The 25,277-nt window shown below is 39.1% G+C and overlaps 2 protein-coding genes across 6 annotated transcripts in view; one reads left to right on the top strand and one right to left on the bottom strand.

The window, feature by feature from the left end:
* Window positions 1-948: 948 nt before the first annotated feature.
* Window positions 949-4,495, top strand: Klhl34 (kelch like family member 34). The gene is made up of 2 exons (XM_020182786.2): window positions 949-1,243; window positions 1,589-4,495. The coding sequence occupies exon 2, from the start codon at window positions 2,127-2,129 to the stop codon at window positions 4,137-4,139; it is 2,013 nt and encodes a 670-aa protein (XP_020038375.1). The 5' UTR covers window positions 949-1,243; window positions 1,589-2,126; the 3' UTR covers window positions 4,140-4,495.
* A 999-nt stretch (window positions 4,496-5,494) lies between these two features.
* Window positions 5,495-25,277, bottom strand: part of Cnksr2 (connector enhancer of kinase suppressor of Ras 2) — a 258,842-nt gene continuing 239,059 nt past the window's right edge. For 4 of the 5 annotated variants that reach the window (XM_074063315.1, XM_074063313.1, XM_074063312.1 and 1 more), the window contains 2 exons: window positions 9,837-10,033; window positions 5,495-7,497 (listed from right to left, as the gene is read on the bottom strand). In XM_074063315.1, coding sequence (XP_073919416.1) covers window positions 7,282-7,497; window positions 9,837-10,033 — 413 coding nt within the window. In that variant the 3' untranslated portion in view covers window positions 5,495-7,281. Of the gene's footprint in view, window positions 7,498-9,836; window positions 10,034-16,257; window positions 17,448-25,277 lie in introns of those variants that run through there. The other variant, XM_074063314.1, reaches the window with a different exon arrangement.

A 25,277-nucleotide genomic window follows, 5' to 3' on the forward strand; every position in this document is an offset into this window, starting at 1 on the left:
AGTAAATTTCAATTAGGGTAAGTAAAGTCCATGTAAGTTTAAAATGGAGATGCAAAGTGAATCAAATTGATATTTTACATTTGAACAACGAATTGTAATACTAACCCTCTCTCAAATCTCCTCAAAAAATAATACTCTCTCTGAAGCCATCTGTAGCGCTAACATTAGGAATTGTTATAGGAGCATTTTTAGAGTCTGGAGTTTAAGAAAGGTTTATAATCTGGCAATTAAAGTTATAATTCAGTGCCATCTTTGATAGCAAAATCATTTTACAAATATTTTTATGCATATAAAAATTACTTCTAGTCGGAGACCTTGTAAGTACTGCTAACACAACCAAGTAGGAAATGACAGAATTTTATCCTTCCTAGGACTTTTTCCCCATGTGAAATACAACCCCAATTTTCAGTAATACAAGTTATTTCAGATGGCTCATCCAAAACACACTGACAGAGGGATGGCATCAGAAAGTAGGAAAACCAACTGTAGATGAAAGCGAAACACACAGAAGTCTCCAAATTGGCAAGATCAGTTACACTAATCATTTAGTTTTTTAAAAGCGGGACGTAGGAATGACATTCCTAATGTCTCGACTTTGGGAAGTTTTGGTCGTCATCTCTTTGCTTGGTGTTCCTTACAAAATGAGCGTCAGGAGGAGGCCCCTAGAAACTCCAGCGTTTCCGAGCTTTGCAGTCTTACTGCCATTATCTTGTCCTGGCATTGAGGATGTAGCAGCCCGTAACTACATCAGAGCGTGGAAAATAAGGGAGAGAAAACTAGAAGGATTTTTTTTTTAAGGAAGTGGTCATTCAAAGACAGAAAACCCAAGTTAGTTACAATTTCCTTGTCCAAGTTGTTAAAGGGGCGGGTCGGGCAGGATATGAAAATAGGAAGGGAGAACTCAGCTAGGGTCTGAGAGCAGGGTCGGGGGTGGGGGAATGGCAGCAAATTCCTCAATGAAGCATGCTAGACAAAGTAACCTGGGGACGCGACCTGTCTTGGGAAGGGCACAGAGTGGCCCCAGTATTTCCCAAGGGTGAGTCCAGGTGAGGGGTGTGTTACCCAGCGCCCCTGGCGGAGAGCCCGGCATTTGCCCAGGCGTGGTCTCTCCACCGTCTCCTCTGCGCACGGTGGCCTCCTGGATGTCAGTGCGCAAAGTAGCCGCTTAATCCCCGCTCTCTCCGGACCTTCAAAGCAGACAATTGAGCCCGGGCGTCTTTTGCAGGCACAGGAGCACCAGCAGGTAGCCAGTCCTCTGGCTCAGCAGGGCACACCTCCTTGGATATCACCAGGCCGGGGGGGCGGGGGGGGCTTCCGCCTTTCCTGAGACTCCGTTCCTTTACCCTCAACAGTGTTTCAGGGACCCCCTGGTGTCTGGTCACCACAGTCAGGCCCCTGGCCTGCGCCGCTTCCTCTCGGGCCTGGACCGAGGTTCCCAGCCACCACTCGGGGCGCGGGGCGGGGCGTGCCAGGGTGGCCGAGGCGGCGCGCTATTCCTGTCCCTGTGAGCTACAGGCATGTTATGTGCAGCGCCCAATCACGCCTCCAACCCGCTGCGCTGACCCGTGCCCCTCCTCTAATCCCCTAGGCTTTGATTTGATCCTCTGCGAGGAACAAGCTCAACCCGTCTGCCCCGTAGCCAGTTGTCCCCGGCCCTCGCAGGTGCCCACGGAACCGGTCCTCTTCGTCCACCCCCAGGAGGTCAGAGCCCTCACCTCGCACTGCCGGGCCACCCGGGGTCGGGGGCCGCACCCGCACATCTGGACCATCAGAGATCCAGCATCCCGCTGTACACGTGACAGCAAGGCCCTTCCAGGTGATGGGTGTGCGGCCACCGCCGCCCCTGGCGCGCAGGTGTGAGCGCCCCAAATTGTGCGGGGGAGGGGGCTTTAGGCAACGCGCTGGCAGCCTCCGCAGCCGCTGACACCGAGCCCAGCAATCCCCGGAAGGCTCCAAATTCCGAGTCCGCCGCTACTGGAGGTTTCTGGAAATTGTCCCCAGACCGAATTTTTTCTGAGAGGGACACACGCGGACCTGGATGAAGAAGCCTTGGGTTTTAAGCTAAGCAGGCAAAAATGGGCCTTTGCTAGGGGCTGTGCGGGTCTCGCAGGGGACTTGGGGGTTCCATGTCCCGGGATGCCTCCAGAGGCGCCCGGCTGGCTCTATTCCCTGCCCGGCCGCATCCCGCCCTGGGCATCATGAGTTACTTCCTGTCCTACTGCAAAGCTCATGGCGGCGCGCTGCTCACTGGCTACCAGACCCTCCGCGCCGAGGGCTTTTTGTGCGACGTGACACTGGAGGCCCAGGGCAGCGAGTTCCCGGCGCACAGGTCGCTCCTAGCGTGCTCCAGCGACTACTTCAGGGCTCTGTTCAAGAGCCACACCCGGGAATCCCGGGCGCGTGTGATCCACCTGCACGTACCGTCGGCGGCCGGCCTGCAGCGCCTGCTGGACTTCATCTACACTGCCTGGCTGCCCCTGTCCATGGACACTGTGGAGGACACGTTGGAGGCGGCCAGCTACCTGCAAGTCACCGAGGCCTTGGGGCTGTGTGGCCGCTACTTGGAGCGGCAGTTGGCCCCAGAGAACTGCTGCTTTACCGCCAACGTGGCGGCGCGCTTTGGCCTGGTGCACACGTTGGGTGCGGCTGAGCGCTGCGTCGTGCGTCACCTGTGGCAGCTGCTGGTGACGGGCGCGGGTCCCACGGGGCTGCTGGAACTCAACCCTGCGTCCCTGAAGGCCGTGTTGAGTGCCCCCGACGTGGCGCGAGTGTCTGAGGCCCGGCTGCTGGGCCTGGCGCTGACCTGGCTGCGGCAGGAGCCCGCGGCCGAGCGCCTGGCACACAGCGCGGCGCTTCTGGGTTGTATCCGCTTTGGCCTGGTGCCAGCCCACGTGCTGCGGCGCGTGTACTCGGGTTCGGGCCTCATGCTACCTGCTCGGATCAAGGGCCTCATCATCCAGGCCCTCAACTACCACACAGCACCCTCCCGCCAGCCGCTCATGCAGAGTGAACAGACCAGCATCCGGAGCCCCCAGACCCGCATCTTGCTGATTGGGGGGCTCCGGGCGCGGGAGGCAATTACCGAGGAGGTTGTGGTCCCGCAGGCAGCAGCCAGGGACCGGCGCGCCGCGGCCGAGCCCGAGGAAGAGGAGGAGGAGGAAGAGATGGAGGAGGAGGAGGAGGAAAAGGAGTGGGAGCTCACCCAGGACGTGGTGTCCTTCGATGTGTACAACCACCGCTGGCGCAGCCTCACGCAGCTGCCCGCACCGCTGCTTGGGCACTGCGTGTGTACCGCGGGTAACTTCCTGTTTGTCCTGGGTGGGGAGAGTCCTTCAGGCAGCGACTCCACACCCCTGGCCGACAGCCCACGGGCAGTCACGGCCCATGTGCACCGTTATGACCCGCGCTTCCACGCTTGGACAGAGGTGCCCGCCATGCGAGAAGCGCGGGCCTACTTCTGGTGTGGTGCGGTGGGCGACAGCCTCCTGGCCGTCGGGGGCCTGGGCTCTGGTGGTGAGGCACTGGCCTCTGTGGAGATATATGACCTGAGAAGGGACCGCTGGACGGAAGCCGGGGCACTGCCACGGCCGCTGCACGGCCACGCGGGGGCCGTCGGGGACCATGGTGTCGTGTACATCTCTGGGGGCAAGGAGGGGAGAGGTGAGGGTGGCGCGAGTAGCCTCCGGGACTTGTATGCTCTGGACCCCGGGGAGAGGGTGTGGAGCAAGAGAGCGCCCATGGGTACCGCCCGTTTTGGGCATCACCTTGCGGTGCTGCAAGGGGCGGTGTTTGCGTTTCTGGGACAATATGAGCCCTTCTCCGAGATCGAGCGCTATGACCCTGGCACCGACCAGTGGACTCGGTTGCGGCCGCTACCCTATGATCGCTTCTGCTATGGGCTGGCAGTGGTGGAAGAGACGGTGCTACTGCTGGGGGGTCTCAAGTGGCGGGAATCACGCCAAGTGCCCACCTGTAACGTGGTGGGCTACGATCTCGACCTGGACCACTGGGAAGACATCAGCTGCGTGCTCCCCTGGGCCTGGAGTGGCCTACAGTGCGCTGTGCTGCAGCTGGCTGAGGGTGGGGATGAGGAGAGGGAGGGACAGCCTGGAGAGGTGCTAGATTTAGTGCTGAGTTGAATGGGTGAGTCCAGCCTCCAGCAGAGGGAAGAGAAAGCCCTGCTAGAGGAGTGGGGCTCTGGTAGCAGAAGGGCTTTTGAGGTAAGAAGGGAAATGAGGGCTTGGCCAAAGAGAACCCCCGCCCCTCCCCCACCTTGACCTGAGACTGGGAGACAGGATATATTAAATAGTAGGATATGTGATGAGCTTCAGTGAGCTAAAAACTTTTGTAGAAAGACTCATGCTGGGCTAGAAATGGATTTTTGAAAATAAAATATGACCTAATGTCCCTTCTTATAGGTAAAGTGTTTCCCTAGGTGTCAAACTAGTGACTACTTCTGTGCCAAAAAAAAAAAAAGCCAAAAGTACCACAAGAAGTTATAACCAGAGCTCAGAAAACTGTTGGTTACAAAGGCTGTAATACATAATCCTAGAAGATGGTATTATCTCAATAAATAGTGAAGGGAAAGTGCCTTGGTTGAATAGCATGAAATCATCCTAAGCAGAACTACAATTTTATGATCCAGAGTCATGGTTATAGTTCTGCTGTGATAGTTCCATATAAATATGGAACTGAGAGGAAAAACTCTCTAAGAAAGCATCTTCTTTGACAAATTGTCCTTGGTTAAATTCTTCTGTCCCTGGTACCCACCCTTAGTTTGCTTTTGCAGTCACTTTAGGCAGCTTATTGATTTAAATTCATATTATAGCAACCCTCAGCCACGATAGGCTGTATTTGTAAAAAAATTTTTTTTGATGATTTTCCCCGCTTCACACAAAGAATCACAGAGATGGGACAGAGGAGTAGGTGAAGTTTTCAAGTTTGTGTTAGGTCAGTGGGAAAGCAGCTTGATTTTTCAAGGTCTCAGAGGAGATACTTGTAAGCTCTGAAAGGTGCTACTTTTGGCTTGTGCCATCTATGAAGAGGCAAAGTTAGAACCTGTATCTGGGGGTAATCATGGTGGCTGTGTATTTAGGTCACAAAGAAATGTGGTAAGCACTTTTCATGAATAAAGTAGGTGCTGTATTAGGATTCATTAAGAGCTGAATTTATTTGACTTCAGTTTACAGTGCTGCCTCTCTCCTAGATTTGAAACTAATGCAATAAAATGTACAGATATATAGTGTTAAAAGGTCTCTTTCATGCTAGGCTAGCCACGAGTCTTGAAAATTCATTAGTTTAATTTTTACCATTTAAAACAACAGATGACTTTACAAAAGTAGAAGCTGCTTACAGCGACAGAGCTAGTCTTCCCATCAACTGCTTGCTGTTTACAGGCCACAACCTGGCCACTGTATACATGACACATCCATCAGGTACAAGTATTTTTAAGTGAACATACACATTTGGTCTAATAAACATCAATAAGTCTAAACACCTGTAACAAGCACACTTCATTTTAGGACAAGAGTTTCTTTTGTTTCTCTGTTTTACATATAGAAAAATCTCACAAATTTAATGTGCATCAATATCCATGCAGTAAATAAATGTTTTTACAAATAGGGTTTTTTAAATGATAAAAATATTACACTGGACCCAAAATTCCATACAAACATTAATATATGATTTCTCATCCATTTTGACTAAATATAGGATTACTGAAAATGTGCTGTAGAAAGGCCACTCTCCTGTACAGTTGTGCAAAGTCTGCAAAACGATAGAGTTTCAATGGTGGTTTCAAAAGCAAAGAAAAAGATCCGCACTGTGGAGTTTTTACTTTCTCCTCTACAGCAAAAAATATTCACTGGCATATATCTGAACTCTTAAAGATGTAAGTACATTCACTGAGCTGTACAGGCAACAGTATAAAGCTGATTAGAAGTAGATTTTAGGATATAGAATAGTAAAGGAGGGTCTCTTCCTCCTCCTGAAAAACAGCAAATTGTGACTTGTACGTTAATGCAGCCAGACACTGAAAAGTAGCACAGTCATTTTCATGCTGTGATCACTTTAAAAAATGAGATGCTTATAAATGGAAATATATGAAGAGGACTTTTTCATAGGCTTCATCCACTCTATTGAACAATTCATGATGCTAGGGAAAACCTCTAAATTGTCATCTCATATAATTCAATGTGACATCTCTGAGTGACCATCACCCTCTTGCCCCTTAGCAAGTACACTTTTATTTTCAATATTGTTTTCTATATTGTAACATACAACTGGCATAACTAAATGTGTCTTACTTCTCTGCCTGAAGTATAATTACATAAGTTGAATTAACAGACTAGGGGAAATACTGGAAACTACCTGGAAAGTCGATTCATTTCAGTTTATAGCTTGTCTTTTAAGTGTTAGAGTTCAAGAACATGAGTTTGGGCTGAAATTATATATATAGCTGTTAGCTGCCTTTCTGGGTGAGTTAAATCTGTTTAAAAAATCCATTCTTAAATTCTTCTGTACACAATCAGCATTTCATCACTACAAAAATAAAGGAAGATTTAAACCAAGAAAATAAAGCAGCTCTATCTTCATTTTGGTCTTAGTTACAAAAACATCTTACAAAGCTTTGCCCTGATACACCATTAAGTGTTCTCGCAGATTTGGAATAGTATTTCCATTAACCAGCTTTCACAAGTTAATAGACTATTAAGACGAATATTAGATACCTGAACTTTTCTTATGTTGATGCTCTTCTTAACTCTTGTGTGCGCACCTACATTTCACAAAAATAAAACTACAGCATTAAACTTTGTGCAATGTTTAAGAAAATTCTTAGAACATTTTAATAAATATAAAAAAGGTTTAAATTCTTTCCCACCCACAAGGATGTCTGCACCTGAAAAAATGTGATTCACTTTTGAAGTCTTGTTTATACAAAATTAACTTAAAGGGAGAAAAGATGACCTTAGATAGAAAACTGCCTTTTGTGGTTTTACTACTTGAAGACCACCTGTAGTCAGAATTATTTGCAAAAGTTAATTTAAGTCATTAAAGATAGTTGATTTTGCACATGGTAAACATAAGCTGAACACTGATTGCATATAAAGTATACAAATGCTCATTAAAGACAGTGGTATTGTGACCATATATGGTTTGTTTCAATAGTTTGGTAACATTAAAGTATAGCTTGTCAAGTGTCCCACACATTGATATAAAAACTACCTTATGTACTTGTTCAGAGTACCAGCAGGTAATAGATGGCCTGAAGGCAGAATGCACTTACACATGCGTCTCAATATATGAATGAGTGTGTGTTAGAGAAGAAGTGATTACTTCAACTTCAGAAGAGATACTTAATGGGTCGTTTGAGGTGGTGTTTTGACAGATATCCAAGAAAAGATCAAGGTACATCTGCTTCCACTGTTGGAACTCTTTAGATGTCAAGTCTGGATTGTCTAGGACTTTATCAATAATGGCCACTTCCCCTTCTCTGGCCTAAAAAGCAAAAGAATTCAATAGTTAAGATAGGGAGAAAATTTTATTCACATTTAAAATAATAGGCAAAATATTCAAAAGGCCATGAAAACGGCTTTGGGATGGTCACTGAATTATGTAGACTCAGATCCTAGTGTACTACTTCCTCCCCTGCAGTGTGCCTCATATTGCCCACTCTGTGATTTTTTTTCCTCTTAGCCTGTACTATTTATTCCTCATCTTTCTGCCTATGGAAAATTTCTTCATGCTTTAAGATCCAGGTGAAGACGTTCTCATTTCTTCAGACCTTCCTTAAACACTCAGAATAAAAGTTTTCTCCCTCACTGATGTTCCTGTAACACTCTATCCCTGCCACTGAGTGGACTTCTCATATCCTGTCTTTTGAGTTGCACTGGCATCTATCCTCTCACTTCTTCTATAAGGTAAAGTTCTTATGCTGAACTCCTTATGCTTGAATGAGAGTGAGCCTGGCTCTCCTGTTGCCACAAATACAGAATCTTGCTGTGTGAATATTATGGCTCCCTTCCTGTAGCACTGGGGGCCTGAAATGGACAATGGCCCTCCCTTCCAAGTTGGAGGCCCAGACTCAGCTAAGACTAAGCTTCATGTTGGTATAACTCACCAACTTGTGCCTATTAGCTGTGAAAGAAAAGAATCTCCCAGGTGGAAGGTGGGTAGATTAAGATGGTCTGCCTTTTCTGGACCCAACAAGGAAGGGCTAGTGAGTGCACGAAATGTTCTGTGAAAAGGCAAGCCTCTGTGCCAGCCAGAGGTGCCTAAGAAGTGCTTCTGGTCTGTGAGGAGACAGGGTATGAAGCATTCAGATCAAGAATGCTGGAGTTGCCTGTGATGGGGTTCTGAGATCTATGCTTGGTGAGGGTGTCTGTTAAAATTCCAGGATGTAGACACACCCAAGATTTCTTGGTCAGATGTCCCTCCATAACAAAAGATTTCATAACCTATTAAATTTCTAGGCCCCAAAGTACAGGGCTGTATAGTTCATTTTTATCAGTGGGATGATTTCTTTATAATGACTTTCATTATCTTTCTTTGTGCCTGAGTCAAGCACAGCATCATGCACCTGCTGTAGTTTATACAGCAGTTTAAACTACCTGGCAGTAGTTTATATTCTTAGTCCCTGGAAGAAAATGCTTTGAGGGAGTGTACAGAAAATGGGGGAAAGGGACTGAAAGGGAAAGGAGCAGGTCTTTAAGCTACATGAGTCTGACATGTTTCAAAATGCCTCCCTTCTCAACCAGACAGTTTGGAACTGAATGGGGAAGGGGATGAGGCTCTAAAAGCTGTAGGGTTGGTCAGTGGAATTACTCTTATGAATATTATACCTTTCTCTATAATTGTGGTCTTAGTTACCAAAAGTCAATTAAGTTGTCCCATGGATTTGCATGAATAACAAAAATCTAATTGCTCTGAAATCTTGGCCACTATGTAAAATTTTTTTCAAATCATTGAATATGGATACCTACCTATATTTCAAAATTGCAAAACCTTAGCAGCATTCTATGGATCTGAAATATTTCCCAAAGCTGCCTTTTGACCTTTTGCTTTTTGTAATTACTATGCTCTATACTTAGTATGAGAGTTTTCTGGCTTTGGTTTTACAAGGTTGCAGAGCCTGCTCACGTGGTTTGTGTGGCAGGCCCTCTCCTCCAACCCTTTCCTCCCTCCCCTCACATTTATCAGCCTCCTTCTTCAACTGCCTGCCTGCCTGCTCCCCTGTCCTTATGACCTCCTTCCTAATCTGGGGATGGCATAAGAAGACTGGAAACAATGTAGGCACTTACAGAAACTTGTAATAGAAAAGTAATATGTGAGTTGGGAACTGATAGTATAAATAGAACAGATACACAATTTCTACAAGGAACATGAATCACTGTGGCTTCACTCTAAATGTGCTATGGAAATGCAGTAAGTATTCATGAAATAGCCTGAACACTTTTAGCATCCACTACTGTGTTCTGCTGTGCTCTTTTAATAATGATAATAATTACACTACATGATGTATTTATCTTAGGAAATCAAAAGACTGAGGAACATTTTGGAAAAAAATTAATCACATCCTGTTTTCTTCTAGAACTAAGCCACATACCATTTAGTCAGTGCTTTGAGACTTCAATGACAAAAATGAACATACTCTCCTCTTTACCAATACACACATTATGACATAGGAACAGCTCAGCTTCGGGAACAGCTCAGCTTCAGGTTCTTCCTGTTTACTTCTTCCTCTTCCCAGCCCCTATTTTGTATTACTTAACCTATCCTATCTGGTAATCTACTTTCAGTTCAAGAATGAATCTCCTCAAAGGAGATTCATATCTTACCTTTAAAGTGCTTTTGAGAATTCTCAGCCTGTGGAGTTTTTCATTCATTACAGGATCATTACATCTTTTTATAAATGATAGCTTGTATTCCATCTTGGTTGAAATGCGATGTTCTCCTAGTGGTGACAGACTGGCTTGCTCCAGTGCCCTGTACAAATCTTGTAATGAGTCCCCTAACTTTTCTTCGCTACCTTCACCTGTAGGAGAGAGAGCCAGAGAGAATGGGAGGGAGGGAGGGAGGGAGGGAGGGAGGGAGGAGAGAGAGAGAGAGAGAGAGAGAGAGAGAGAGAGAGAGAGATATGAATTTAGTGTAATAAACAGCTATTTAGTACTCTGAAAATCTGCTAAAGAATTAAAACTATCTGAAAAACAGGCTAAGAAATGTTTGGAAAGCATTGTAATATTAAAAAATACCCCAAATACCCACAGGTGCTGTTACATTGGGTAAGATGTTACCCAATGTTATATTGGGTAAGATTAACTATGGGCAGTCAACTGTTTTAGAATGATTAATCATTATTTAATTAATAGGATTCTTTGAGTTCCCAAATATTCTCTTGATAGCAAATAACAATATCTTGAATTCATTAAGTTCAAAGAAATTAAGGGTACAAAAGGTACACAATATGTAAATAATCATACATGTAATTTAGTAGTTTAAGACATTAATGAATATCCCCTATCATTATACCAATAAGCACAGAAGTGCTGGTTAATAGAGCTTTCCTGGCTGGCTTATCAATACTGAAAGAACTGATTTTCACACGTTTTCTAGACTTCATAAGATGGAATGGAATTCACTGGCATATGTTTAATTATAAAAATCTTCTAGTTGTTTCACAGATTATTACGTTTCATTTAACTGCCATAGTAATGCCTGGCACATCAAAAATATAGTAACGGATCATAAATTATCATCAGTAATAATGTGTTTGAATTAAATTAAAATGAAACATGGGAATATATTAATAGGCAAATATAAGGAAAAATCTACCATGTGCTAAGAGCAGCTACTTAGCATTTGTAAGACCTAGGAAGAAAATACTCCAATTAAATTTTTTGAGGAAAAAAAACTTGAGACTGCTTCAGGTAAGGATCATAGATCTAGCTAAATAAATAAAATTCTCATCTTGTTATTTTTAATTGCCTGAATGACATTATGTCAATTATAAGCATGTCAATTTATGATATGAAAAAAGTTAAAGTAGGATTTTGCCTATGGTGGTAGACAGGGCTATATCATGTTCCAGATAGCCAGAGTCATATTTGAGGAATACTTACTATATGGGCCCAAGGAGTAAATATGGAATATTATTCATTCCACACTGGTCTATGTGAATATTTGAGGTTTTCTGTCAGTTTTAAAAGAAGATTCCCTGATAGGTATACTATTAACACTTACATGTGCCAGGCAGTAGGGTAAATGTTTAACATTCATGATCTTATTTAATTCTCATAGCCATGATAAGAGTATATCTGTTTGATCTTCATTTTATAACAGAGGAGGACCTTGTTGAAGGCCACACTCAGTTTGTAGTAGAGCTAGAATACTAACTGGGCAGTATGGCCCCAGAAATTATGCTTTTAATAAGAATTCTATACTGCCTATCATTTAATAAGTATTCTCTACTTCAGTGTAGAATTAAAATTCTATGCTGCCATAGTTCAATTTTATTTGAACTACATATTTAACAGTAGGTGCTAATTAATGTGAGACTCCTTTAAAATGAAGTACTTTTTTTTTAAAATAAAAAACTGTACCTAACACTGCCCCCAAAGTCCAAAATACACAGTATCTTAAGGGATCACCTTTAGGATCAAAAATTAAGGTTTTCAAAAAATTCCATATTTAACTTTTGGTTCTGTTACTGAGGTTAGCAAGTAATGGTCGGTATGGCTATTCAGTCTTCCCATTAGAACCTTTCTAGTTTTCTATCAGCACATGCTATCACGAAGTTCTCCATAATGATTTTTAACTTTTTAAGCACACATCTAAGTTAGAATTACAATCTAAAAATACAATGTTAAAAATGTTTTAAAAAGAATTTTCTATTGGCTCATTCTTGAATGTTTTCAACACGTAGAGGAGTTTGATGGATGGGTGGATGGAAGACTGTAAAAAGGAGGAACTGATTTGTGGTTAAAAGCAAGATGGATCCAAGATAGAAAATTTTAAGTGAGAATGCTTTGGAAGGAGGGAGGCACAAAACCATATGGTCATTTATAGTAACTAAATGGAGTTGTAAAAACAAGGACACATTTGAACAGAGTAATTCCATTTCACAAAATCATAGGCCAGGAAGGGACTCCAAGGAATTATTTTGTAGCTATCATTCTTTTTGCCTGAAGGCAAGACTATGTCTAAAGCCAGATGTAATTTCATAGAATGGAGGGTGAGTATAACTGGGGAGCCCTAACAGATGAGAATTATAGTAGCTAAGGTATCAGGTGGCTTAACATATTGTTACTTTTTAAGTTCTAGAAAGAAGGTGAACACAAAAAGGGATCCAGATAAGAGTTTTAGGATTTAAGGGAGGCAGAAGTATTTTTTACGTACTAAATTTTTATTAAAAAATCCTTTTCTCCATACTACCTAATACTGCAGGGAGTACATATTTTGTTTAAAAAAACATTTTGATTCAGTTTTCTTTTTCCACAACTCTTAACATTGTGGAACACTGGGGTAGATGATTGATTTTTTAAATAAAATTTTAATGTAGTTTTACTTTAAGAAGGACAAGTGAAGATTTAGTATAAAAAGTGACATATATAGCTATTAAAAATAAAAAGTGAAAGGTTTTTCCTCTTTCTGATGTTATTGGGGAGAAAAGTGTTCAACCAAAGACAACATAATTTTACAAAGAATCTGGTTTTGACAGCTGTAAAAAGAACTGAGTATGGATTTATCTCTGGGTAGCACATGTGAACAAGGAATCACAATGAGACGGAACACAGAAACATTTCCAAGTATAGTAATGGAACAGTGTGGCTCGATTAGGAATAAGAAAGCCCCCTCAGTCCCCTACACATCATACACATATGCAACACTGCACAAGACACAGTAGTGGGATGAGTAAGGATGAGGGACTGAGATGCCAGGCCACCACAAAATGCCACCAATTATTTACATTGTAAGACTAGACAAAGAGTCCTTTTATTTTCAAGGGAAGTGGGGTGAGAGGCAGAGTCACATTATAAATCTGATTCACTGTGCTCAACAGTCAAAACAACACAGAACTCAACATTCAAGACAAAAACAGACCTTTATTTTCTTTTATAATTTTCAATTGGTTTCCTTGATTTTTCTCAGATGAATACCAATTAAGTCAACGGGGGCTACTGTTGCAACTGAAAATATGAAAGCACCTTTATTTTCTTCTCTTTTTGCCCTCTTCCTCTTCATCTCCTTCTCATTTCTCTTCAGGATTCTCTCTCTTCTCAACCCTTGCTTTTCTTCACTTAGAAGAGGCTTGCTTTGGAAGATGAGGCAAGCACTTGGTGAGGCCTGCTTCTTGATTGACTTTCTTTCAATATGCCAGTTCAGCCATTGGAACACTGGCTGAAAACCAGCTTTTTTGCAATTTGAATGAATGTTTCTGAAAATTGGCAAAGTGTAGACCACATTCAAATCAAAGGATATATATAGGATATAATGAGGAAGTATATCACTGTGTTTGTAACTAATGTAGTCAGGAAATCCAGGCCTATGCAGGAATAAATTTTCCCCAAAATTGTATTTACACTTATAACATGTAAATTAGTTCATCAGATTACAATTGCAAATTATTCCAATTTTATTAAAGCAAAGTGTGCATAAAAAGTCCCATTGCCTATACAGCACTGCATTGACTGATAGATTTGAGTATCATAATAAGTAAGTAACTTGTATTCTATGCCAAAGGAGGATCATTTCTACCTATGTCATACTTGGCAGGTGTGAAAGAATATCCTCTTTATTTCTCATGTATATTATGCTCCACTATGAAATATTGGGAACCTAGGAACATGGTGAGCATCACAACAGTTCATTGTTCTTACAGGTTGCATTTGATTTCCAGGTAGTGAGAGATAAAGAGAAGCTTAAAGAAAAGATTAGCTAATGAAAATTACTAATTTGCTGGAACGAACCTCTTGCAAACTGCTTATTAGCAGTTGACAGTGCATTTCTCAAACACCACAAAGTCTTTGGCTAATGTGTTCTTCACATTCAGGCTCATTGGTTTCCAAATTTTTTCTTTGATTGAGTATGCTTATCAGTTAAAACACTTCTGTTGTTGATAACTGACATATAGGCATTAGTGTATATTAATAAATAAAATAAAACTTACATACAGAAGAGAAATTCAAAAGGATGAGATATAAAATTGCAAGAAGAAACTCTCACATTTTTCATCCTATGTTTCAATGGACCTCTGTGCATTCTCCTTCAGAGACTACACTGTGACTTTCCTATGAGGGGAAATTGTGTCACTCATTTTTTTGCATTTCCCATTTTCAACCTGCCACAGTGCCTCATGCACTCAACAAATTCAAATGGGGTGACAGTTTTCTCTATTTTATACACAAAATACTCCAAAGAAGGCTCACTATTAGGTGACTGTGTTCTTATTAAGGCAGATGACTGTGTAATATTGTTTATGTTTCATTGGTGAAAATTAAGGAGAGAATAAAAACTTGGCGACCTAAAATTTCACTCTGTTGTCCTCCCCATTTCTCTGTCTCTGCAATGGAAATGTTGAAGGAGAGTGAAAGATGAAAACAGAACCAATGAATATACCAATGGGCTTTTGAAGAACTATACTAACAATAGGTAGTGGATTCTGGTACATGTTTTGGAAGGGAGTTGTGGTCTTTTAAAATTGGGCAACAATGTCTTCGTGGAAACAGTTGTTCTTTCCACAATACAGCTGTGTAATGAGCACAGAAGGTTGGGAAAGGTTAAATCACAAATGGGAGAGAAGGCTGGACATAGTAGTATTAGTCACTAGTCAAATCTGAAAGGCATTTGTTCTTATACAACCAGAAAGCATTTTAAGTCTTCCAGGCTAATGATATCAAGTATGTGGAACGCTATTTTTGTCGCAAAGGGCAATTAACATTTGCATTGAGACCACAGGAATATTTTCTATGAATACTAATTTACCAGCACGCTACAAAGAACAACTCATTTATATGTAAGGTGACAAAATTTTTAATGGATTTAATGTCTGTAGGTTTTCTGCTAAAGATGATTAAGTATTCAGGGTTTACACTATAATTTGAATTGTTTTACATTAAATACTAGCTCTCTTAATTCATGCTTTTATATAAATCAACAAGCTATGCCTAGCATTGTAAAACTGGGGAGAGGGGAGGGTGTTTGTTATATCAGAAAAGAGCAAAGATTTTTAAAATTAGCTTTTTAGTTGTTCCTCTGTAATTAGCTACCTGTTTCATAATTAGAAGCCATTTATTTGTTTTCTTTTAGGCAAAATAACAATACCCAAGCATTACTATTAGGCCATAATTTCTCTGATGGAAAATTTATTTTAGTGAGAAAAAAAGCCCTTCATTTAAAAGGACCAATTGAGTGGCTCTCTCAACAGTGTTAAGCTTTTATGAACACATAAAGCCCATACTCATAAGAATAACAACGTGTTTCACCAAAATCCAGTTTGGCCTTGTGCTTGTCTCCATCCATTCCTTTAAAACAGTAAAACCTACTTTCACAAAGATGTTACAAAAGAGACACACCTAAGTTTATTCTATACTTCTTTCTCTGAGCCTCAAATTTCTGCCATATTATGTGGTTTGACAACCAATATGTGGCAGTGGTTGCATTTTCAGGGCACGATAGTTTTTATGATGAATAGTTCAGGCGGCAAAACATTGGTGTCCTTAGCATTGGCTTACTGACCCAAAGAAGGAAGGTTCTTTGAAGGATGATCACACATATAAATGATAAAGTCTAGATTTACCCAGGAGATTTAGAAAATTTAACTAATAGAAATGGAGGTTAAGGTACCTAGTTCTTAGGCAAGAATTCGTATTCGGGACAGTTTAAAACTCAAGATAAGGGATGACTACATTTGGAGATTAATGTAGAGTCACCACATTCCAAAGAGAAAAAAACTAAAATTCTTCAGATCATAAAATTTTACTATGACTTAAACAGGGAGAAAGACCCAATGCCATTAATAGTAAATGCCAATAAAATGCTTTTTGATGGATTTCTACATACCAGAACCACCATTTTTAGATATACGTAAAAAACACATTAAGATGGTTAGAGCACAGAGGCAACTGTAAGGCAGATCAATGTGATTTTATTCACAACACAAATTCCATTTGTGAGAAAGAAGCATAGATTACTTCTCTTTAGAAAGATATTTACTATCAAGCATACTTAGCAAATTATTTAGCTATCTAAAAAGATCTGATATCAATTGGTCATATTTTTATTTTTAAGTAATTTATATTTTTACAGGTATTCACATTATGCAATACCACACACTGAGGTGACAGGAAGAAAAAACATTTCAAAATACAATGTTAAATTTTCTGTTCATTGCACAGTATGAAATATCCATTAATTAGCATTGAAATTATTACAGTGTATCTTATCCAACTAAGGGAAATTTCACATCCACCACAGAAGAAAAATAAGCAATACTGAGCCATGGGGGATCCAGTTACATTGTATTAAATAATATCTAAAGCTAGTTTGAAAGACATCCAGACAAAATACTTTTTCAAAAATGAAAACCACAGCCTAAAGATTTGGAATATTTTACAGAAAATAGCTCATGCCTGTCCTAAGAGGCAACAACACTTGTATACAAGTGCCAAGAAATAAGGAGAAAGTTAGAATTTTAGCTGAGGAATCTAATAAAGCCTGGCATGAAGAACTTCCTTTATTAGTGCCACTGAAAGCAGTCTCTGTCTTTCCCCTGGATATGCTTTATAATAGAATAAACACATTAAGTTTCAGAGCAGGTTGTGTATACCTTGCCTTAATAGATTACACTTAATTTAGTACAATACAGCACGTCAATTTTTAAAAATGCAAAATACACTTAATACAGAATTTGCTTCCTCTGCTTTGTCTTAAAGAGGCCACTGAAGAGTCCATTAAACAGCCAGGATTTTCTAGTTATTGGAGCTGATCCCTCTCTTTTTCTGGTGTCAGGAGAACACAACTGAGGTGTCACCACACAGAGCCCTTCCCCAGTCAAGACCCTTTCCCCTTCTGTTCTCCCACAGAAAGGGCAGTTTTCTGTTACTGTGCTCCATCTTGATTGGCTTTGATCTTATGCTAGTGCCACTGTAGAAAGCTCGCATTCTTCTTATGAGTGGCCTGCCCCTCTTAACATCCCTTTAGGGAGGCCCCCAATCCAAAACACTTGATGATCTAAACTTTTTACAAGTCTGTATTCTGTTATAAACAGCAAGGACGAGGCCATTTTAGTTGCTTGCAAGAGGTTGATGTTGAGTCTGCGCCGTGCCGACTCTCTCCGATCTAAATTCTCTAAACAATAGCTTATCAATCTGTGAGTCCAATGAGTTGAGTGCCAACAGAAGTGGATCCGATTTGGCATGGAGAGGTTCTACCAACTCTCGCAGTGTATTAGCCTAATATGATAAAGCAGTGATACAATATGATGAAAGACCTGCGAGTGCCATTATTCCAAAGCATATTAGTATTTGTATTAGAAATACCATCATGCAATACCCATGAAGAGAAAATAGAAAAATGTGTCTAGAATTGCATAATGTCTTTCTGTTGGCATGCAAGTCTACTTGGCCATAAACGGGACACTTTTTGCTTTAGCTTGGTTGTTTGAAATGCCGATCCTCTAAATATACATAGTAACAAACAGATAAACCTTTTCCCACCTCTAATCTTGTATACGCACATCTACAACTTTAATCAGAAAGGTTTGCTAAAAGTATTCTACATACATATGTTAAAAAGGATCAGTGTTCTAAAAAGGTAAGAATGTATTTCTATATAAAGTCTGTCCTCAAATTCATGCAATCAGGAAGTGTGATGAAAGGTTTTCCAGTCTTCTGACCAGAGGCTATCTGACTACTCTGATAATACATGCTACCACATCCTGATCAGTGAGATAGCAGAATAGCCTAGCTAGTACTGCTCTGATGAGGAGCCCACATGCTAAATAATACAAAGTGAAGGGAAATGAAAAGCTATTGTAGAGTAAATATGACAAAAGGGTGAGTTTACACCTGAGCATAAGCCACATACAAAGAAGTTAAGAAACTGGAAGAAAATGAAGGTTCTTAATGACTGGAAAAATTGAGAACAATTTGGATAAAATAAACTGCGTCTCTCTTAGTTCATTTCATTCTGGATCTTGGGGAATCCAAATATTGTTGGCAGGAACAAATCAGCAGTATTTGTCTAGCCCTTAAGCCTAGGGCATAATTTTATCTGCAACGTCCTGTCATATCTTTTGAATTATATCTAGAAGAAGAAATAAATTGGGAGACGGAAAGAGGAAGGGTGCTGTTCGTTACTACCTCCCTTATAGAATGAGGGCACATGCTATATCTAACACTAAAATCTAAAAAATGAGATGCAGCAGTTCAGAAATCAGCATCATACTCAGTGCAGAGAAGGGCTAAGAACTAAGTAATCTTCATATGTCAAATAGGTCAAATGAAGCAAAATATAATACCTCATTTTTAGAAGATTATAATACTGAAAAACTACCTTTAGCTCCTATCACTTTTTTTTTTTTGATAAGGGCATGGAATTTTAGGCAGGAAAACTGGAGGCAATCTAATCCTGGACACAAGGTCATTTCTAAATTTAAACTGAATTTTATTTATGTATGCAATTCGAACACTTTGCAAGTTGTTTTGAACACATTCCTCATTTCCCTGTAAACAATGCTACAGGAATAGTTTGATTTCTGGTGTGTTCCCTAATGCCCTTTTAACCGTATTAAGCTGAACTAGAGCCCTGGTAAGCAAGTCAGGCTTAGTTACACTGCAGCATTGTTTCTATTGGATTGCTGAGTTTTATTCCAAGAGATTGTGAACACTTCTTCAGGTTAGCCCCTAGTCAGAGTGAAGGACTGCCTGGAAGGAAGAGCACTAATTCAAAACGGCTACAGTTAGCTACTAGTCTGTGTGTACTAGCGCACCAGAAGGCAACTCCCTAAGGCAAGGTAGCTCTTCAACTAGTAGTGGTCAGTACCACTGGCTTCAGAATCTCAGGGATGAGAATGGGGTGTGCTTGTTAAACACAAATTTCTGTGCCCTACCCCTCAGCCACTGAATCAGAATTTTAAACAAGTAACTCAAGTGATTCCCAGGCCCACTTGCAATCTGAGATCTGTTTCAGGCCAGTCACATTGGGATGGGTACCCAATGGGTAGGGCTGGTTAAAGTAAGGCCAAATGTTGTACTGCATACACAACATGCCTCTAAGTTAGAAGCCTTGATATTGGGGGCTTCATAGAATATTTTATTTTTAGTTCTGTCACCAGTAGAACAACCTAAAAAAATCCAAGGTTGCTGAAGAATGTAACAGAAATAACTTGGTCTATTAGAATTATGATGAAAGAGGCTCTGGTAAACTATTTTAATAACTTCTTTAAAGCTAAACTTTTGTGTATGGTTAAATAATTCTTATTTATTTTTGAGGTAAACTGAACAACTGTCTAGATGCTGCTCTACTCAACTCTACTGAATCAACTGTATGTCTAGGTATATGCATTATGAATGCACGGGTGAGTAAGGGAAGTCAGAGGCAAGGACACAAAGGCTCATCTATAAGAAATCTCTAAAACACAAAAAGAAACCCACTTCACAATGATTCTGTTCTATGAAAGTCTAGCTTTGACTTTTGTGAATCTCACATTTATCTTTAACTTTTTGCAATGTCCCTTTCAGATTCTTAACACTGTTACCTTTTTTCTCCTTTTGAGTTTTCCTTGGGCTTTATCTCTCTCTTTCTTTTTTGTGCTCAGTTCCCTATCTCTACCTTTCTCTGACAACTTCATTTATTCTTATTCAGATAGTCAAATTATGCAAACCAGTTAAACTAATTTATTATAACTGCAGACTAATTTTATACCTGTTTTCTAGAAGAACAAGTGGAAACTGCATGCTTCTTTATCACTGGATTATTTTATTTTCTTATGACTGATGTACTGTAAAAATAATTCTGGTATTGGAGTTAGGCATGTAGCTCAATGGTTAAATGTTTGCCTAGGATGCAAGAGGCCCTGGGTTCAATACCCAGAACTGCCCAAAAAAATAAGTAAAAATTTCTGTTATTAAAACAAGCCACTATTTTCTGAGTGCTTAACCAATGACATTTTGAAACAACAGAAACATATCTATGGTACTCCAAAGAAAATCAGTAATGTTTCTGTTTGTCATATTAATAAATATTTATTTAGCTCCACTCATCAATGAAATCACCAATTGTGAGGCCAGCAGCCTCACTGTGTAAGAAGTAACTGATCATGTTTCCCTCTTACTATGCCCCTGGAGCTCTGGACCTAGATGTAATGCCATATGAATCATGCATAGAATGACTTATTCTGGTGAGGATCCATTTCCCACGAAAGTTCTTTGAGACAGATTGAATCCATACAGGATACTCTGAGAAGGATATTTCTTTCCCATTTTATGAGTTTAAAAATTGCTCCACTAAGAACCACCCAAATAACAAGCATAAATATAAATTCTAGAATCATAAGTTTTAGAAATGTAATCTGGCTTTTAGTAATGTACCTACTAGGAATACCTGATCCTTCAATTAAATGCTTGAGGATTACAGAGTGGTTAAAAGTGGAGGCAACAACATTTGCAACAGCATGATTACATGTGAATACAAAATAGGTGAGAAAATATTTTCTTTAATGAAGAAAATACTTGAAAATGGAAATAAGAAGTGCTTAAGCTTAATGAACACTTAGAAAGTTTCCTACTTCTGTTTGAGATCTAAGAGAGAACTCCATTCTATTTATTCAGTTCCATCATCAGGGAACTTGAGAGCCAATTTAAGAGCAAAGCTACAGAATACTGGTTAAACTGTTTGTGGATAACAAAGTTTACCAATAGCAAACATTTAAGCCTATTAGCAGTAATACAAGAGCTCTTAGGAGAGTAGAAGTGTTTTGTGCTTATTTTAGGAAAGTTTATTTGTTTAACATAATTATCTGGAGTTTCCCTTTCTTCTAAGTGTATGTATTCAGACCTAAGTTTTTCTTTTTGAGAAGACTAACACCATGAAGTGTTAATCAGCGACAATTACTTTTCTCAATGTCAGTATCAGAAAGAGTGGGCTCATACTTTGGTTCAGAATGTTTAAACTAAAATAGAGACTTGTTAATTGTGGCTTAAGTAGTATCTGTCCAAATTTTGAGGACCTGTTTTCTTGTAAAAGGTTGAGTTAAAAAAGACAGAAGTTTAAAAAAATTTTCTTACTTATCTTTCATTTAACATCACAGGGATTAGGAATTGGAAAATCTTTATTTTTATTTTATGAATGAGCAGAATTTTCAATGTAAAGTATTCTTTTAAAAATAAAGTGAAAAATAATAAGAAGTAATATAGTTTGTGCTTATATTTCCAGAACTTAGAAAGTTCTTTAATTAATATTTTCAGGTAAAATAATACTTAGCTATAGGCAAAACAAATAAGGAAATACTCCTTCCAGATAATTCAAATCACAATTCCTTCCTGTGTGTATAATTCACAGGAGAGGAGTATTTTCTAATTAAAGTAATAGTTCATTTTAATGTACCTACTGCTATATTATCACCTTAGAGTGACTTAATTTGTTATTTGTGAGTATATTACTCACAATGGCTTTTTCTATCTGCACTAAAAACCATTATCTGAAATAAAGGGAGATCTAAAGTACTCTTATCTTTTTTTGGTGCTGGGGATTGAACCCATGGCCTTATGCATGCTATGCATGTATTCTATCACTGAGCTACACCCTTAACTTTTACTACCCTTTAAATGAAGCTTATTTACTGGTAACAATTGAAAATGCATTTTAATTTTTATCACAGCAGAAGTACTTAATCTGTTAATTCCATTTACTATCAGTCTATTTTCAATAACATGTCTAGATTTATTTCAGAAAAATGTACTAAGAATTTTGCCACATATTATACTGTCATCATAAATGTCACCCAGATTTTGAAATGGAAAATGGGAGGAATTAATTTTTATGGACACATTTTGTTCCATAAGGATTTAATGGTTGCTTATGGGTGTATGTATATACATGTACGTATCAAATATTAGGAATAAATACATAAAATAGCCTCACTTCAAAGAGTTCATGATATTGTACAACTTTGAAATTTGTCTTAAAATTGATAAGAATTATCTACTTTATTTGACTTAATATTTGACCCCTCTATCCTAATTCATTTAGATTTTAAAATATTTAAGTTGATAATATTATTTTGGGATAATTAATAAAAAATCATGTTAAATTTCATTGAGACAACTTTAGTAGAAACAACCACTCCTGGTAAAGTTTTTTTAAGAAGTGTAGGCTCATGGCAGTCTCCTAATGGATTGTTTTTGCAACCTATTTTATAATTAATAATGGTTTATTTTAAAATAATATTATTAATGTACTCAGCTCCAGTTAAAATAGCTACAAAGGATAATTTAGCTGAAGTCTGAGACATAAATCCACTACAGGAAACAGTAAAGTTTCCAAATACTTCAGAGATGAATAATGTATGTTTTTAACTTATGAGAATTTTTAAACTCTATTACTATCATATGTCAATATTAAAGGGATATAATTAGATAGATCATACACAGTCTGTATGATGATAAGTGTGAAGTAACTTAGTGATGAGAACTGACCATCTGGTGAACAAGTGAGTTATCAGACACTTCATCTGTGACTTTGTCTAGCTTTGCCAAAATGAAAAGGCAAATTGGGATTAAAAATATCCAAGTAGTTTTCTTGTCTGTTTCTTTCTACGGGTTATCTTTTAATCCTTCCAATCCTGCTAAGGACATTTCCACCTCCTCCCAACTCATAAGTACTTTGAAAGGCAGTTCCAACCTGAACTGAACCTATCTACTTACGTGTTTGCATGGTAAAAATATCTTCAAAACAAGCTATTTAGTTTTCCCATCTCATTTGACTTGAGTTCTCCAAACGAGAAATGCTGGTAGGGTAACAGGTACAGGAATGTCTACCTTGGGAACTGGGGTTGTGAAGACACATTGGGCATGTTCACTCCATCAGTCCACACAAAGAAAACGAAGGAAGGACTTTGCCTTTATGACCTTTTGCCAAGTTGGCTGATAAGCTAACTTGCTCTGTGGTCAGAAAATTCTGATGCTATGCTAATTCTACTTTACTGTCCAGCTTCTTTGGAAAGCAATCAGTGGCAAAACTTTCTAATCCTTGAAATTGAGAATAAAGAAAAGGAGTGAGTCTTACATTAAATACAAATAAATTATATAAATAATAATTAAATAATAAATATATTATTTCCTCAAAAAGTATGACACTTTTTTGTGGGGGTTACTCTTTCCCCCACAATTTTATTAGTGCATATGAACTGTATAATGTGGAGGTTTCATGAGTGATATTTCCATACATGCATATATGTTGAACATATTCAACATATATATCTTGTACCATGGTTTTCATTCTAGAAGCTTGAAATGGATTTCTACATACTTTTTCTCAGCTTCCAATATTACAAAATAGTTGGAATATTGATTTTCCTCTTTCAAAACCTTCTAAATGTTAGTGCCTTATTAATAACCTCCTTGGCATATCAGCCTGACATTTGGGATCATTTGCTCATTAACAAGTCTGGCAAGGAGAAGCTGATTTGGGGGCACTGCCAACTACTGAATTTAAGGACAATCAAAAATACCTTCCCCAGCAAAGCAAGTGCCAAGAACAACAAAAAGAAAATTCAAGAGATGTTTACAAGAATCTAAAGTTATATAGTGATAGTCACTTATCATTAAAATTTTCTCTTCACCTCAAATTGAATCTCTCATTTTAATTAATGTCATTTTCACCTATTCTTTCATTTTCCTATCTATAATAATATAATAAAGAATTCATAGACTATTCTCATAAATCTCCATTAAAGCATTCTGTATATTTCAACATTCAAACTGTATTTTTAAGTATTCAACATGTTATTTTGTACATGACCAGAAGAAAAAAGTTATTTGTTAAGATACACTGTAAAATTACATTTGTAAGAGATATAGTATGGATGGCAACGAAGTAGTACAAATGTCCATCTTAATAAAAGCTGGTGGTAATGAATATTCATACTCAGTCTTACCTGTCTTGGAAATTGCGGGTTACTACATTTTGTCCCAGCAAACTTATCTTATATTTGAAATGGAAAACTACTAAATCTGAGAGCATATGAGGCATATGCTTTTCAAAAATGCCCTATTACTTATGAGTTTCATTTTTGTTTCTTAACAAGATTATATGGCACTGTCCTTTTAAAGAAAGTAAATTTTACTAAAGAGGTACACAGATGCTGACTCTCAATGTTCTTGTGCACAAATACAAATGAATTTATAGCTATTGCAAAAAGTTTTCATATCTGTGTTTAACAACATTTCGCATCACATGTTAAATCTCACACTTACCAGTATAATTACAGAACACTAGAGTCATGCAGGAACTGCATTAGGGTGAAATTCCTTTTGTAAAATTCAAACGTTTGAAATGTCAGAAGGTTCTATGCATCATACATCTTAATTTGTATCCAACTATATAGCAATGAAGTATTAACTTCTTGCTAGCAAACAAAACAAAAATATCTAATTATATTAATAAATTTGTTTCCCATCTGTAAATTAATTAATTTGTGGTGCTAGCTTATTCATAATGCATTTTACAAAATAAGAATAATTGTATAGTTCACTGAAATCAGGATTTTAAAATTCATTTTTTCGCAGTACTGGGGTTTGAACTCAGAGCTTCTCGTTTGCTAGGCAGGCACTCCCCCATTGAACCACACCTCCAGTCCTAAAATTCATATTTAGTATATCTTATTAAACAAGGACCATGTTGCCTTCTTCAGCTGAAAAAAATACAACTGTCAAAGTAGAGATGCTGTCTTAAGTCACTTTGTAGCGATATGCAAGACAAAGGGCCAATTTGGAATTCCCAAGCTCCACTTAAGACTTCCTTACCATCTCTTTTGCTGCCATTTTAGGGTGGAGAGGGGTACAGCATAACAATGTTAGTAGCTACAGAGTAAATACTCTATCTGTAGCAAAGTGATCATCAAAGAACTCTGCGGAACTTGGGCCCCTTTTATGATTTGTGTGTGTGTGTGTGTGTGTGTGTGTGTGTGTGTGTGTACCATTAGTGTAAGTATATATACACTAGTATCAAAAATAGGTCCCAAGTTCCACAGAGTTCTTTGATACATACAAGAGTATCACAAA

This window comes from Castor canadensis, chromosome X (genome assembly GCF_047511655.1).
Source record: "Castor canadensis chromosome X, mCasCan1.hap1v2, whole genome shotgun sequence".
NCBI classification, from domain to species: Eukaryota; Metazoa; Chordata; class Mammalia; order Rodentia; family Castoridae; genus Castor; species Castor canadensis.

Bases quoted from the DNA above. Each gene is read 5' to 3' on its own strand.
- Klhl34 (XM_020182786.2), top strand. From the start codon at position 2,127: ATGTCCCGGGATGCCTCCAGAGGCGCCCGGCTGGCTCTATTCCCTGCC.